At 40.9% G+C, this 17260-nt stretch overlaps 1 protein-coding gene across 1 annotated transcript in view; it reads left to right on the forward strand.

The window, feature by feature from the left end:
- The window catches only part of zdhhc21 (zDHHC palmitoyltransferase 21), a 33353-nt gene that overhangs the window by 2784 nt on the left and 13309 nt on the right, over positions 1 to 17260 (forward strand). The window contains exons 3-6 of the mRNA XM_088924392.1: positions 4450 to 4641; positions 7244 to 7342; positions 13788 to 13899; positions 16451 to 16589. Of these exons, the coding sequence (XP_088780518.1) occupies positions 4488 to 4641; positions 7244 to 7342; positions 13788 to 13899; positions 16451 to 16589 (504 nt within the window). The 5' untranslated portion in view covers positions 4450 to 4487. The remainder of the gene's footprint in view (positions 1 to 4449; positions 4642 to 7243; positions 7343 to 13787; positions 13900 to 16450; positions 16590 to 17260) is intronic.

Below are 17260 nucleotides of genomic sequence, written 5' to 3' on the forward strand. Positions count from 1 at the left end.
ATCAACTCTGTGGATATCAGCAGCGAAATATAAAGAGGACACAAGTGGACATTAAGGGGAAGTGCATTTAAAACTCAGAACATGAGTCATTTTTAAAGCAATCTGTGTCTTGCCTTGAAAACAAACAATAAGACAGTGCTATGTACTGTTACGTTATGGCTTTTAATAAATTACAGTTTTCTTAAGTTGTGTGCCTTTAATGCAAAAAAATACTTTTGTACACAGAGAGAGGGCAAAAAATAACCAGAATATTTTGATGACTTAGTTTTCTCACAGTTTTCTGTATCATTTCTACAGCTCTGTATTGAAGTGTAATCAACTTGTTCAGCAGGCCCTGGTGAAATTCCTTCTGTACGTTCTTAATTAGGGAGACACTGTTAATTCCATCCCTGAAGTGATTCTCTTTTTAAAAAAAATGTTACTAAAGAATGATAATCTAGGGAGTGCCTGTCACTTTTAGAAATATATTTCTTGATGGAAAGTGTAGCTACAAAGAGAGCTGAGCTAGATAGCTTGTAAGTTAGTTTGTGGATTATAAACTTGGACAAATTACATCCAGTAATTGCTTCGTTTACCTTTTTAACTTGTATTAAAAAAGGAAAGACTTTGTCTTTGTCAGAGCTTGCTGCCTGTATAATAGATTCCCCACATCTATCAATTAGGCCTATCCAATTTGCGGATTTGCTGTGATAGAATAACTGAACCTGAGACAAGGTCAGAAAAAAAATGCACAACTTGGGCATTTCTTCTCCGTTCCTATGCATGAACGACATAAGATAAGATCACTTTATTGGCCGTATACAATTTCTTGTATTTGGAATTTGTCTTTTCGCATACCCCAACTTGCTTTCCATGAGACACACAGACAGAGAGAGAGAAGCTTGGGGTCAGAGCGCCGGGTCAGCTATTGTACAGCGCCCCTGGAGCAGTTGGGGTTAAGGGCCTTGCTCAGGGGCCCAACAGAGTAGGATTCCTCTGCCGGCCACGGGATACGAAGCGGCAACCTTCCAGCCACAGGCGCAGATCCTTAGCCACAGAGCCACTGCACCGCCCCAGATAAAGCACCCTGAGATGTCAGGAATTGAACCCGGAACCTCATACGTGTGAAGCATGCACTCTATCACTGAGCTACATCCCCAATGCGTCCCACGCACATGTACAATGATGCGCAATTTTAATTATAAGGATTTTATAACAACTATAATTGATGTAGTCAGTCCTGATTCAAAATAAATAATTTAGTATAATGAGTAAATTTAAATATGAACTAGGGAGTGAAGAGATTCTACAGCTTCTTCAAGAGTGAGATCTCTCAGCAATGTATCATAGTTGGAGTCAATAATTGTAATTACCGTGGAAATGTTTGTTTCTGTTCTGAACTGAAGGAGGAGTAGGAGGAGAGTTTTGGAACATTTTGCAAAGGCAAACATGTATTTGGCAACATTGAAATCTGCTTTTAAATAGAATTAAATATTTCCCATATAAATGTATGCACTTGCAATTAAAGACAAACAGCATATGAAGCCAATTCAAGTGGCAAAGCAGTTGTAAACCACACCTAGTCTTCCAGTATTCGTGACACTTGTTTGTTCTCTGTGGTGCTATGGGAGTTTACTCAGCAACCAGGGGGAATTGATTAGAAACCTAATGTGGTGAAACCTTTTTCCTACATGGTGGCTCAGAAGAAGATGGCACTAAATCACACCTCAACAAAGCAATCAGATGTGCAAAATATGGAAAAAAATGAATTGCAATTTGCTAACAATGACTCATCCACTGTGTAAAAGGGCCTTCAAGCTATCACAAGCTACAAAAATACCCCCCCTCCTTGTAGCAGCTGACCCATCTCTACCAGACAAGCTGAACCAGTTTTACTGCAGATTTTGTAAGCGAAGATTCCTTAACAATGGTTCATGCAACCTGTTTTATCGTCTCTTACACTTCACATCCCCCCCTCACTCCCCTAACCAATTTCCCTTCACCCACCACGTAACTCTGAATCTTCCATTTGCTTCTCTCACCTTATTATTCAAGGGCAGGAATCCCAAGCTGTTTCCATACCAAAACTGCAAGAAGGCCACTTCTCCTGATCACCTTTCTCCTGCCACTCTGAAGCACTGTCCTGCTCAGCTCTTGCTGGTTTTCACAGACATATTTAACAAGCCCTTGGTCCAGTGCACGGTCTCTGCCTGCTTCAAATCCTCTCCTATCTTTCCCCGTTCCCAGGAAGGATAAAATAACCTGTATTAATGACCAGTTGCACTTACTTCTGTCATGATGAAAATATTGGAGCACCTGCCACTCAGATACCTCAAAACTATCACAGATTAATATTTTGACTTCAGTCAATATTGAAAGTTCATCTTATAATTTGCATACAGAGCAAGCAGGTCAGTGGATAATGTTAATATTTTCCTCCACTATATCCTGGAATCTCCAGGAACACATGTGAGACTGCTTTTTTTGAGCTTCAGCTCTGCATTCAACACCAATATGCCAGAACACCTCCACAATAAATCGTCTTCTTTGAATGTTCCCCTCCACACCTGCCAGTGGATCTTCAGATTCCTAACAAATAGAAGGCAGTATGTGAGATGAGCTCTTATTTTTCAGACTGCTTATCTGTGAGGAACCTTTGATTCTGTTGTCTTTGATTATTCGTGATTCTGTTGTTCAGAAGACACCCGGCCCCTGTCCCTAAGCTTCCCTGACTAAGGACTATCTCTGGTGTGAGTGAAGCCCGGTCACAGTGACTTTGGGGAAAAAAATACAGGAAAGGGCTGGATCACTGTCTTGCCCCCCGTTTTAAAACCAAGCAGCTCTGCCTGATTTGCCATGTGATGGAGGTTGTTTCAAACAGAACAGGCAGAAAGTACAATGAATAGAAGTCGATGACAGGAGTGAAGCTTTTCATTTCTAGTAATTCTTTGGCTTTGTGACAGCCATTGAAAATAAAAACAAAACGCAAACACAAACCTGCTAGCTAAGTCTTCTTGAAGACAAAATGTTGCTTTAAACCATCCTCAGCAAGCCTGCTTAATCAAGGTACCAAGGCTCATCTTAGTAGAGAACGTTTTGTCATGGATTTATGATTTTAATTGTTCCGCTGTCATCAGGAAGGCCAATAAGTATTTTTTTAATTTACTCCTGAAAGCTGTAGAGCTGTTTGTTTCTGTGTTGCACATATTGTGCTATATGCCAGTTAATTACTGTGATGTAAGCATTCATTTCTGTTTTATGGTAAAAAAGGTCCACAGGAAGTATAAATATCTCATAAATACCCTGCTGGAAATTTCCAAAATACTCCTGCTGGCACTAATTGTACATTATTCAGAGTTTTCTTATTGAATTATTGCTTATGAACATGAAAAAACATGAAGATGAGACAGAGACAGTCACATATTTAATTGACAGCGAGATCGAGAGAGTCATTGAATTGTTTCCTATTGAAAGAGGAAGAGCCACTCTCTGAGCAGCAAAGAGGTTATCTCTGATGGTTAGGATATCTAACTGCCTCTCTCACATGTCTCCTGAGCTCATGGTGGCGTACCAGTATCTCCGAGAGCCACACGTGACTTATCTGTAAAGAGTGCTAGCCTTCAAAGTGTCCCTCCAGCGGCATGTTCACTGCAGCAAGCGCAGCCTCAGCGCAAATCCTGCAGCTGCAGCGGAACCCCAGCCTGTGGTTCAGAGTCAGCTAGCGCCACCACTGCTGTTACAGCTGGCCCAAAGAGCAGAATGCTCTCCAAAGGCTGGCGTCATCATTCCAGCTTGAAGCAGAGTGGTTGTGGCCATTGGGTTAGTGCCACTCTTCCTGCACTGGGCAGTCTTCTAACAGGGAGAAGTGCTGGGGGATTAAGTAATGAGCTCACACCTGAACTGAAGTTCAGCAGTTGTGAGTCTGGCCAGTACCTGGACGGGAGACCTCCTGGGAAAAACAAAAGCAAAAGGTTGCTGCTGGAAGAGGTGTTAGTGGGGCCAGTAGGGGGCACTCACCCTGCAGTCTATGTGGGTTCTAATGCCCCAGTATAGTGACGGGCAGTATAATACTGTAAACAGGCGCTGTCCTTCGGATGAGATGTAAAACCGAGGTCCTGACTCTCTGTGGTCATTAAAAATCCCAGGGCGTTTCTCGAAAAAGAGTAGGGGTGTAACCCCGGCATCCTGGCCAAATTTCCCATTGGCCCTTACCAGTCATGGCCTCCTAATAATCCCCATCTATGAATTGGCTTCATTACTCTGCTCTCCTCCCCACTGATAGCTGATGTGTGGTGAGCGTTCTGGCGCACTATGGCTGCCGTCGCATCATCCAGGTGGGGCTGCACACTGGTGGTGGTGGAGGGGAGTCCCCATTACCTGTAAAGCGCTTTGAGTGAAGTGTCCAGAAAAGCGCTATATAAGTGTTAGCAATTATTATTATTATAAATCACGCGTTTCCTTTTATCTCAGGATCCTTCACATTCACTTCAGGAAGTTCCCCCCCTACCATGGGTCTGCGGATTCACTTTGTCTTCGACCCCATGGGCTGGTGCTGCATCAGCATGGTTTTCTTCGTCTGGCTCTACAACTCCTTCTTCATCCCGAAACTGGTGCTGCTGCCCCACTTTGACGAAGGCCACATCCCGGCTGCTGTGGTTATCAGTAAGAGCTCTTGTTTTCTGTGTTTCCCGGTGAGATGTTTCACAGCAAGGGTCAGAGTGCATAGCTCCATCAGTATTATATTAGGACCTTTAGGCCTAGCCCTAGACAGGGCTGCTATTGGTAAATAGGCTTAGGATCTTGGTGTTCTCACACATTTACATAAAGGGAAATAAAGGAAATGAGATGCTGAATCAGCGATTACTTGATTTTGCCCAGCTGCAAGAAGCAGGGTTGACAAGCTACCCCAGCAACACCAGTCCCTGTGGTAACTGCTTGGATCAGCAGAGAATTTGCCACTCGCTTCCGGAAAAATCTTAACTCTTTTCATTTTGGCTTTAGCTTTGGACAGCTGTGGTGTTTGAAGTTGCCCCGAAATCAGGACTTATATTAATAACAGTAATCGCTTTGTTCATTATTTGACTTTTTTATAACTAAACAACAGCAAATGTATAATAAAGAGAGTTGCTTTTTGTTGAAAACTTGCACTTTCACTATTATATTGGTATTTATACGGGTGAAATACTCTTATTACAATGTAATGTGTATGCCAAATAAAGTCAGGCCAATCCTTACATGAGAATTAAGTATTGCCTGATAAAAAGGTACAGCAAACTGAACCTGTGAGATGAATTAACCTGCCACAAGTGTTCAGCAGTTGATCTCTATATAGAGCCAATTAATGAAAGATATCAGTCTAGCCCACTCATTATTAATTCAGTTTTCTTACATCAGGTTTGTTGTCTGTAGATGTGTTGAAAAAGTGGGCAGAATTCCAGTAGGAGTAGGGTGATAATAAAAGCTAAGAATTTTGTTGGTATACAAATAGTTATGATTCTTACTACTGAAAATGTCAAGCTGCTAGATTTAAAATTTCCACAGTGAAACTGAGTGAAACGTGATAATCGTGTTCTGATGATCAAGTTGAAATCTCATAATCAAGTTCTGTTGCTTTCAACCTGTGTAGCTTTAGTGACCCTTCAGTTTGAATGATTTCTCTCTCCTCTCTGTCTTGAACACTCTGTGGTTACTGGTTTAGAAAAGGAATAAAGATCATTTAATGGCAGGTTTGAAGGCAGGTGGAGAAACACAAATGCTGAAAGATTAGTCTTACTGAAGTCTTAATAGATTAAAAGTTCTCACAGGAGAGGTTTTAGCATCTGTAAAGCTGGGTTTACTAACTGTCTGAAAATATCTTTGGACGGATTTTGGGTGATGTAATAACGTGTTCCTTATTACATAGCGTAAAACTTTTGCAAACCAAACGCAGGGAAACATAATATTGTAATGTCCGGTCAAGCTTTGCTGCTGATCTGTACTCTGTACTGTGCGACCAAATGCTATTACACCGGATACATAAGAAAAGTTACAACTAATAATAATAATAATAATAATAATAATAACATCACTTTATTAACCCTTTACAATTAGGAATTATCTTTTCGCATACCCCAGCTTGCTCTCCATGAGACACACAGACACACAGATAGGGAGAGAGCCTGGGGTCAGAGCGCAGGGTCTGCCATTGTACGGTGCCCCTGGAGCAGTTGGGGTTAAGGGTCTTGCTCAGGAGCCCAACGGAGCAGGATTCCTCTACCGGCTGCGGGATTTGAACCGGCAACCTTCCAGCCACAGGCTCAGATCCTTAGCCACACAGCCACCGCTCCGCCCCAACTAACTAAGAAGAGGCAATGGGGCCTGTCTAACACCAGTGCTTGTACTGTAGCTAATTGGTCTGAGGATCCTGCCATTTCCTAAGGGAAACCAGGGTATCGGCTTCGACAACATGCCTGAATTGTTTTTTCCAGACTCTCGCCGTCCTTTGTGTAATAAAGGACATCCTGTTGAGGTTTAAAATACACTTTCATATAATTTCTTCACTGTTTCGTATTTTGGGGTTCATTCTGAAGAAATCTGTTGGGTTGACCATATCAGTGCCTTTGAGGTTTTGAATACATGAATTAGGAGTCCTTGTGGTGTTCTTTATTCAGGATAGCTGCAGTAGGTTCAGTTCTTTTAGCCTGTCAGTGTAGGACATTTCTTCAAGTCCAGGCTGCTCGCTCGTCTCAGGACTGATCCCAGAGGAGCCGTGCCTTTTTCTGTAATGTGGTGATTACATTTTTAATTCTTTAAATTGCATTGAGATTTCCTAACATTGTTTTTCCTTTTCTTGCTTCCCGTCATTCCCTTGAAGATGTAACCCAGTGCATCAAAATAAACACCTTCGACTCTACAAAGTCAGGCCAGTCCCTACGTGAGAATTAAGTATTGCTTGATGAGCAGGGACAGCACGGCACAGTGTGGGGACTGGGAACAGACGACGCAGCCATGTTGTTGAAGCCTTGATCCGCAGATCAAGAAGCTTCTAAGGAAAAGCGTGCGGAATGGCCTCCCCTCCTGTGCTTATAATTCGTACAATAACAGAGACAGGATTTCTGATTCAAATGAAATTCCCTTTCCCCCCCCAATCATGACGATTACTTTTGATTGAATCTTCCTTTGTTTCTGAATAATGAAACAAAAGCCTTAAAGCCTTCGTGAAGAAAAGTCTTTTTGAACCCTTCTCCTCTCCGTGATGTGTTGTATTCTTTCCTTCCCTTTGCAGGTTACTACCTGGCTTCCATTTTGTGTGTGACCTCCCTGGTGCGAGCCTCTGTCGCAGACCCAGGGAAACTGGCACCTAACCCACACATCCCTCATACCGGTAAGGGAACCCCGATGATGAGGGATCACTCATTTAGTAAATCAGAAACTTGCTGCTTTTAAGACAAGACATACAGTGGCTCCATCTGTGATAACGGTTTCAAGCTGTCACAGGGGGGCAGAGCAAGATGAGCTACGCTTTGAAATGTCTGAGCAGTTCACGTCGTATTTAATGTGTTTTGTAAACTTTTTAATTCAATGGGAACCGCAGTCCCAGTTTCTCAGGCCAGTTATTAAGTATCAGTAACAACAAAAATTAATTGACAGTATCGTAAAATTTTACAAATTCCGATTTAAGTACAAAATCGTGAACTTTTTGAAAGTACTATATGGTTGCCATGTTGTCGCACATTGGTGGCCGAGAGCGAGAGTTTGCGAGAATTGTGACCTCAAGCTCCCTATCTGCTCACGAGTTTACACTAATGTACAGCGATGCACGAGCGAATAAGTACAGGTTGTGCAGCAGATATTTCACCGCAGAAATGTCCCAAAGTGATCTGCGTGCAGAGTTAACACGTAGTATTTCTTGGCAAAACCGTCTCAAAGTCGAGAGCAATACTTCTATTGGTTTAAAAGTGGTGTATTCGCAAGCTTGCTTCTTGACAATGTATTAGGGCTGCTTCACCTCACCTGAAGTTTTGTTGCCTCATTCTGAATCACAGACAATGACGGCAATATGGTGTTTCGCATACCTGGAAATCTGTGATTGTAAATTGGAGGTTTTACACATTACTGTGTACATTTTACTTTCATTGTGGTTTGAAATGCAAGCATCAATGCCAATTCTTTTTAACACCTAAATATAAAAATGGCATTGCAGTTCCCCATTATGTCAGAATATAGAGAACTTGTTATTTTCGGTTACTCAGGTAATTCGAATGGTTTCCAAATTTAAAGGTTAAAACGTTTCATTAATCTATCAGAACTTTGCAGGCAGAAATGAAAGAAATCCATTGCTGTCTTGAGACCGGGATTTCTATATTTCGCTGCATTTTCTGCTCAACAGTATTGGTCTTAATCACATGCGATACATTTTAAATATCTTGTTTTAGGAAACCATAATTTTCATTTGTTTTGCAAATATAGAAGAGCTTCACAGCTAATAGGGAGGAAAACTAGTGCATCAACTTTACCAATCGCTCTTTCTTGACTCAATCAGAATAGGTGAGTGGCCTTAGTATGCATCTCTGGTTTTGGCATGACTCCACACTAACCAAATATTCAACATTGCATTCCGCCCTTATGCTTCAGACAGCTGAACAGCTGTAATTTTTCTTAATCATTTAGCTGCGCTTTAGAAATCATAGAAAAGGTTTTAACCCACACACATTAACAGCGTTCTGTAATCAGTCTTTATCAGATTGTAATGGCAACAAGAAATAAGTAAAAATCTCAGTCTTTTATCCCTGATTTCAATTGGGGATACAGTTACCACACAGTGCACTGCGCCACCCAGGCCCAGAGAGTTTCTGAAAAAAAAAATTCAGATAGGACTACAAAACCACCTGTCCTAAACCTGACTTGGGCCCAAAAATCCAGCGCTGAATTGAAATTGAAATCGGGGAAATAAGTAAAGAACAATCACCTCATTTAATGAGTACACTACGTTTTATCAGCAGCCGATCAATCACTGTGAGGGTTTCCTCTTTATATATCCAGAATATGTTGTGATGTCCAAAAGGGAATTATGAGACACAAAACGACCCCTGAAAACGCGGGAGCGTTACGTGTTACTCCAGCGGTGAAGACAGCTGTTTAAATTAGCTGCTTGCATCCTGCACCTTTTTACTGTAGGGTAAACCATGAGGTTGTAGGGTGTGATAGGGCTCAAAACGAGGAGGTTTTAGGTTTGTCCCGTATATGAATATGCAACATTTGTTGGGCCACATTCTGTTGAGCCCAGAGCGGCAGTTGAGTGTGTAAATAAAATGAAATACCCATTAAAATAGAAATAAGCCTTAGGCAATGCTGGCTTGATATAAATTCCGTATAGTTTTTTTTAAATTACAGTTGCATACATCGGCTTTGTACTTAACTTGACTTTGTCAAGACCTTTGTTCAGAATAAATGCAGTGAGGGATTCAGTGCTGACAATGTTAGAGAGGTTAGAGAGCAGTAGTTACCTCTCCCATTCATGGTGAGCCTCACGTCTGTAGGTGCCTTAGATGATCTTCAACAGGGGCTAAAAACTGCACTAAACCTGATTAGCATTAAAAAGCTACTGCTAATTTTTTTCCGCTTTTCCATTCGAATATCTTTCACATTTTACAGCTGTAGTCGATTTTAATATGGTTAAATGTAGTCCTTTTAGCAGAAAAGTATTAAGAATAAGTTCCCCTTGACAGTGACGACTTGGATAGCAGGTCCAAGGTCCATTTGCTTGAACAGTTCGAGTGAAGTTTTTTTCAAGCGCACAACAGCACTGTCCCAACAGGGAATCGAACCCACAACTGTCCAGTCTGAAGTCCAGAGATCCAGACACTGTTTTTTAATGTAACTTATGATGCTTTCTGTAAAAACCTATATATATGTCTTTTACTGAACAAAGCAGGAGCAAGGTTGTATTTTCATGGGTGGCGTGGATGTTCCCGCTGCTACCTGACAGCGCTTGAGTCCTGGGTGTGAGACTGGCCTGGATGTCCTTCTGTGTGGAGTTTACATGTGTTCCCTGTATTTGCATGGCTTTACCCCAGTGATTCTGGTTTCCTCCCTGTGTGTGGGGGGTTTGAGAAATGACTAGCTTTCCATACAGAGTGAAGTCCACTTTCCACCCTGTGATTCCAGGACAGGTTCAAGGCTGCCTGGCTCTTACCTAGGAATAAATCGTGTTTTGCTAACAGAAGGAGTTGGCACTGTAACGCAAACATTAAAAAAAGTCAACTCTTGACAACTGTCACCGTAACAAAACTTTTTCTAAAATGTCAACTTTTCATGAATTACCTAAATTGACCACAAGGGGGCGATTTCTCTACGCAAAGTTTATTTACCTGAGAAAACCCGCTGAAAGGATTGTGCTCTTGTTGCGTACTGCTTATGACCAAATTATTATTGTTGTAGTAAAGAATGCATGTTTTTAATGTTTTAAGGCAATAGGAGAACTGATGTTCTTAATTTAAATAAGCACTGCTCTACTTTGTATCATTTTTTTACATTACATGATGGCAATAAAAATCTGAAAGACCGAGTAGTACTTGTTTTCACAAAAAGGCCCTGGCACAGTATGTTTTTTATGTCCAGTGATCTCCAGTGATTACCGTTGACATTTGTAATTTTTCATTCACCTCTGGACACACTGTGGTCTGGAGATGGTGACACAGCTGCAGATGGCACTCCTACATTTGTTGTTTTTTAGCTTCAGAACATGCAGTGATGAGTAGAAAGCCAGTTGCCACCCTAAGGATTTACCCTGTAAGATTATCCTTTGTAGGATCAGCTTGTCTCTTGGTATGTTACGCAGAATGGATTTTGAAACGTGAGAAATTCCCAGCACTTTAATGAAGTGCCAGAGATGTGGGGCAGTTTTCAGTAAACATATGGCCATCATTGATTGTAGCCATGGAAACGGCGACTCTTTCTCACCAGAACAGTTTCTGGTGATATCTGAGCGGCAGACCTGAAACATAATAAAAATAATAAAGGTTTTTGGCAGTCGCAGGTACAGGCTCTGAGAGTTTCACATTAACTAACACCGAGGAAGAGGGCAAATTATGAGCAGTGACTTTTATCAATGGTTACCTTGGAAACTAAGTAACAGGATAACATAATTAAGCACTTTAAGCTGCTTGAATGCAGGCCTTGTAGTTTCAGGGAGGATATGAAATGCCTTCCAGACAGAAGTACACAGACCCTGAAAGGTATGAAAGGTGATCCGTGATCCTTATACAGATTTCTGCATGTCAGGAAAAAAAAGTAAGCTCCCAAACTTGTACAGGCTGCTAACTGCAGGAACTGTCCACACTGTACATATACCTGGTAATTATTGAAGCCTGTGGTCAAAACTTTGTGCGAAAAACATTAGATTAGTGAAACAGATGGTAATATTATCTAAATTGCCATGGATAATATATTGCATGTCATTTGGACATTTTGAAACGTAAACAGCTTAAGCACTCAGCGTTGTGCTGTTCGCACACCAGTCTTAAACAATGAGACAGGAGCATCCTTAAGGTTTTTCCTTGTTTTTACTTCTCTTTATCTCACTGTAATGTGGATAACCAGCCACTAGAAGGCATTGTTGATCAGCATTATTATGGTCTGTTCCCACAAATTATAAGCAGTTAATATGATTTTTTTTTACATTTTAAAATTGCCAGGTTTTTTTTTAAGAACATAAGGCTGCAAACAAGATACTAGTCCATATAGCCTGTTTTGGTAGTTACAGTAGTTGTGTGAGACTCTTGGAAATATTAACTACTGTTTCTTAAAGGAAACCAGGGTATCTGTTTCAACAGTATGGCTGGGTAGCTTATTCTGTGCTCCTTTTGGAAACAGAAGTGCCTCCTATTTGCAGTGTTTAAATGTCCTTGTGTAGCTTCCACTTGTTCTTTGTTTCGTGTTTCACTGTTCATTCTGAAGTATTTCACTGGGTTAACGTTATGAAGGCTTTGTATCAAAATCAATCATTCTGATGCAAGATGAATAGCTTTTTGTATCTACGGGCATGTAGAATTCTGTGCTTGTTGACATTAACCATCATCTGCCAGTTGTTTGCCCAGTTCTTATGTAAATATTTTTTAATTTCATTTGCTGCTTCATTGCTTTGGCTAATCCTCCTATTTTGGTATCTTTTGCAAACGTGACTCAGTTACTAACTACTCCACAATCTACATCATTGATATAGGAAGAGCAGTGAACCTAGTGAAGAGTGCTGTAGCACTCCGCTGATTATATAACCCCAGATTGAGCAATCGCTCCTTATTTTTGCTATTTTAAATCCACTAACCATTCGCAATCCAGATTTCCTTAAACCCACATATCCTGAAATACCTACCTCCAGTAATTTGAGAATTATTCTTTTAGGAGGAACTTAACCCACCTAAAAACAAAACCCATCTGACCATCTAAAAAACACCATATTGTATACTGTGTGTGTTAATCCTTGTTGTTTGTTCAAAGAACTCTTAACAAGTTCATTAAGGAAGACCTGCCTTTTTTAAATCCATGTTGATTACTCCCTAGGGTCCTGTTTCCATATAGGTGATTTATTATACAGTATACCCATCCATTTCACCACTGCTAAGTGTGTCTCTGTGTCTCAGCTCTCAGTGACAACCCCTGTATCACCCAGGGGAAATGATGAAGTGTAGACAGCTCCACTGACTTTGCCCACCAAATACACCAGTCAGTTTTGCACATTATGAATTCACAGTAGTGATGTGCAGAAGGTGCAGCACTGAAGAAGAGAGAGGTATTCCTCGTTATGGTTGCCCGAAGCAGAAAGGACACTTTTCTTGGGAGACAAGAGATTCCCCGGCTGACTAATCCCTTCCAGCTCTACCTGTGGTTTCTGTGATCCAACCATGTGCTACCCCTTGGACGATCCAGGTCCCAGTCAGTAGCACAACCCAGGCTCGAACCTGTAACTCAGGCACGTGGGTCATTTTAGCTTTTATTGGTTTTATTTGCTTCTTCCCAGATACAGTGCAGCAACATGTCAACAGAAATGATTGTAAGTGTTTTGAAAACCATGTTCTTTTTTTCCACCTTGCTTATGATTGTCCTATGTTAAGTGATGAAAACATTCAGCAGTTTTATTGAGTAGCTGTTCTTCTCAAATAATCTTACTAACAAAATGGTAACAGGTGAAATTCATTCAAAAACCATGATCTTCTTACAAAATGGGGAAAAAAATAGCCTTTCGTCAGGTATTAGTTGCACATTGGCTTTCTTCTTCTCTCATGGTCTGATAAAACAGTACCTTCTGTGAAATAATTTCTCTTACTATGTCCACAAGTCATCTCCTGTGAAATAATTTCTGTTACTGTGTCCACAAGTCACCTCCTGTGAAATAATTTCTGTTACTGTGTCCACGAGTCATCTCCTGTGTAATCATTTCTGTTACTGTGTCCACAGTTCACCTCGTGTGAAATAATTTCTGTTACTGTGTCCACAGTTCACCTCGTGTGAAATAATTTCTGTTACTGTGTCCACAGTTCACCTCCTGTGAAATAATTTCTGTTACTGTGTCCACAGTTCACCTCCTGTGACGTTATTTCTGTTACTGTGTCCACAGTTCACCTCCTGTGAAATCATTTCTGTTACTGTGTCCACAGTTCACCTCCTGTGAAGTCATTTCTGTTACTGTGTACATAGTTCACCTCCTGTGAAGTCATTTCTGTTACTGTGTCCATAGTTTACAGGTCCTTAAATACAGGTTTTGCATTGACATGCAGTTCTTCAGCCTGTGTGAGATGCGCGTGTCACCCTGTCCCGACTTGCACTTTCAGAGAGAGAGCGGTGGGAGCTGTGCAGTAAGTGCAACCTGATGAGGCCCAAGAGATCGCACCATTGCAGCCGCTGTGGTCACTGTGTCCGGAAGATGGATCACCACTGTCCCTGGTGAGGCTTTCAGTGGGGATGTGCTCAGTGAAGACACAGTAGCTGTTGCAGGCCAGGACAGCCCTTTTAGTATCGTCATCATCATCAGTAATGTTCTGCACTGAAGCGAAGCTGCGCAAGTTGTTCCTGTGCTCTTGTTTCTCTCTTCTCCTTTGGGAGTTTCATGTTTGCTTTCCTTTATTTTTTCCTTTCCCGGCTCTTCAACTCCTTATTTAAAAATGTGAATAATATTAACTGAAAATTGTTCAGAGCAAAAGGGATTATGATATACTACAGGAGACTAGGACTGCTGTCAAAGTGGGAAACGCAGTGTTTGGATGAAAAGTGTCAGATTTTATAATAACAGTTCGCATGTGTACCACACAACAAACAAATATTCATGTGCGAGTTTTTTTTCCATCACTTATATCCCTAATTTGATACATTTTACCCACTAGGCTGTTCATGCATGGCTTCATTTTTGACAATACAGTGGAGATGAGGTCTCTGTTTTTTGTGAACAGCTCTAGAAAACCATTTGAATTCCTGCCTCTTGTGTTTGCAGTGACTGACAGCACATTAAAGCACATTCTGTTCAGAGTGATGTTTTCAATCCTGCAGTGAGGTGGAGTCCTAATCTGCCCTTTCCACACTACTGAAGCAAAGGAAGGAAGTAAATCATTTAAAAATAAACTTCAGTTCTCATTGAAAGTGGAGCTCTGTTCTTTTAACATGGCTCCTTCTAACTGACAGGTATTTATTTGTAGTAGACGGGGTATATATGCATTCTTATTGAGAGCATCTGATGTCAGTGAGGGAACTGGACTGGAAACATACCGTCCACTGACCTGTGACTTCTGAGAAGTTAACCCTCTATTTAACATCTGTAGACCTGCTCTGTTCAGTAATACCTTTAAGAAGTAACTCTTGTCCCATAGCAGTTAGTTAGGGTACTATTTATTGCTCTTTTTACTGATGGTTTCTTCATTTATTTCAGTGTGCATGAGGACATCTTTAAGAACATGTATGTTTTCCTTGAAAGATACTTCCTTCTTGAGGCTGTACTGTGTCAAATAAAGTCAAATATTTAGCTTTCTTTAGTAATGTTTGTAACTCTCTAGGTTTTTTCATTGCTGTTGAATTCTCATGTGGTTCTTGGCTTTTTTAATAGGATTTTTTATTTTACCTTAAAATTTTGTACATTTAACATCCTCCTATCCCAATAGTGTAAAATCCAAGCAAGAGTCTTAGAAGAAGAATGTACTAAATTAATATTTCTTAAAATTCTGAACATTGCATATTTATGTAATGTTAACAGTGTACACCTACGTAACATAGATTGGTCCTATTGTACATACAAATGTTTTATAGATATGGATTATTTTCAGAGTTTATTTTACTTCCACAACTAAATGTTTTTTTTTGCAGAGAGTGATGTTTATCTGTAGTGATGCTTAAATAAACTGTGGTTGTGGTGATTTTCCAGAATATTGAAGAAACCCAAAGCATTAACATGTTGCCTGCAGTTATGCTGTTTCAGTGCAGCAGCCTACTAGAGTAATCAATCAATTAATTTGGTAGCACAACACAGCAGTCTAATTGAGGAGGAGGAAAGTCTCTTCATTAAGTTTTGTGGCTGTCTTGTGGTCATGACATACAGTAATTGCTCAGCAATGATGTTTCCCCATATATTTCACCCTGGATATCAGATGACTTGTTAACTTTAATATTGTTAGTCAAGGGACAGTACAGTAGAGAGAAAATACCTTTTTTGTTCAAATCCAGTGAATCGTGACTAGCTTCCATTACATATGAAAGTAGGCATTGTAATGAATCAGCCATATGCCTTTCATTCTCCGTTTTACTGATTTGTCTGGAAACCTACAATGTTGTTATTGTTATAATTGTTGTTTTAAATCATTCAGCCCCGTTTGAAGTTAGTTACTGATCTGCAGATCAGGCATGGTGTTGTAGATTTTATATACAGCGAGGCATTAAAAATATAACAGGGTCTCCCTTCTGGTTCAGCCAGGAGAGATGCAGGATCACAGGATCGAGTCCGGGTCACTGACTGGGACTCGATTCTGAAGTGGCAGTGGAAAAGTGGCCGAACAATGGCTTAAAAGGAGTAGGGTAGTGGGAGTAGTTAGCCAGGCCTCTCTGTGACACTACAACCCCACTACTCAGCTGGCTTCTTGCAGTGCTGTCAGGGAGGGACAGACCTCTCCTCCAATTAACTCTAAACCTCCAGAATGTGGCTGCGCATCATGCGGTATGATATCTAAAAAAAATGAGCGGTTCAAAGGTGAGGCTGGTTGGAGGAGATGGCCTACACTTCCTCACTCTTCCCCGTGTGTGGTCACGGGGTTTGTTAGCCGAGACTTGAAAAACGCACAGCAAGCTATTCCAAATCAGATGCGTGCAACAAGCGCAACTGTCGATTCTGTTTTAGAAAAGTGTCAGAAGTGCTGCGGGCTCCTATACTCATTTGTTGCATATATAATATCGGTTATTAGATCTGGATAAGTTTACCTCAGGCTAGGAGAATAACTATTCCTTGGACTCTCTACAGGATTAATAATTGTGTTGGAGAGGACAACCACTGGCTCTTCCTGCAGCTTTGCTTCTACACCCAAGTTTTGAGCATGTTTACCCTAGTGCTGGATTTTTGCCAGTACTATTACTTCCAGCCTTTGACGAGAGTAAATGAGGTAAGAACCAAGAGAATTCTGAATAATTTATGTGAAAAAAGTCTCTTATTGCGCTATTATTTTATAGTGCAGTATCTTACTTAGTAATAGGAGATATGTGTTAATTCTTCTTTATTCTACTAATGGAGCATCATCATTAATGTGAGTATGGTCCAGTACTGATTTAGTGATAAACTGAAGTACCTCCTATATGGTATACAGCTGTGATGCTACCTTAGGTGGCTCAAGCAGCTACGCTCAATGTCAGGTAGACAACATCTCTGGGCAGCTATGAGTGTGATTCTCCATTGGGTGGTATGGAGAGGGCATTAGTTAGCCAATGATTTGTTTCACTGATCACTACAGCACTGATCACTACAGACCTCCTATAGCAGTGACGTTAATGAGCCTGCTTCACAGCTGTTACATTTTTAAATATGTAAGTGTACTTACAGTAAAATAGTTTAATGTAGATTGAATAAATTCATCTTTTTAACAAAATGTGGTTAAACAGATAGATGAAACAAAAGCTTCCACAGATTGAAATCTGTGTGTTGTTCCATCCACGCATTATCAGAAAGGCACTTGTTCCTGGTGCCCTGGTGCCAGGCGGCACTGCTTTGTGGTCAGGCGTGTACTCTGCACTATGTGTACACTCCCAGGTGGACACAGAGAACATGCAGACTCCACAC

Source organism: Atractosteus spatula, chromosome 1 (assembly GCF_055471065.1).
Source record: "Atractosteus spatula isolate fAtrSpa1 chromosome 1, fAtrSpa1.hap1, whole genome shotgun sequence".
Taxonomy (NCBI): Eukaryota; Metazoa; Chordata; class Actinopteri; order Semionotiformes; family Lepisosteidae; genus Atractosteus; species Atractosteus spatula.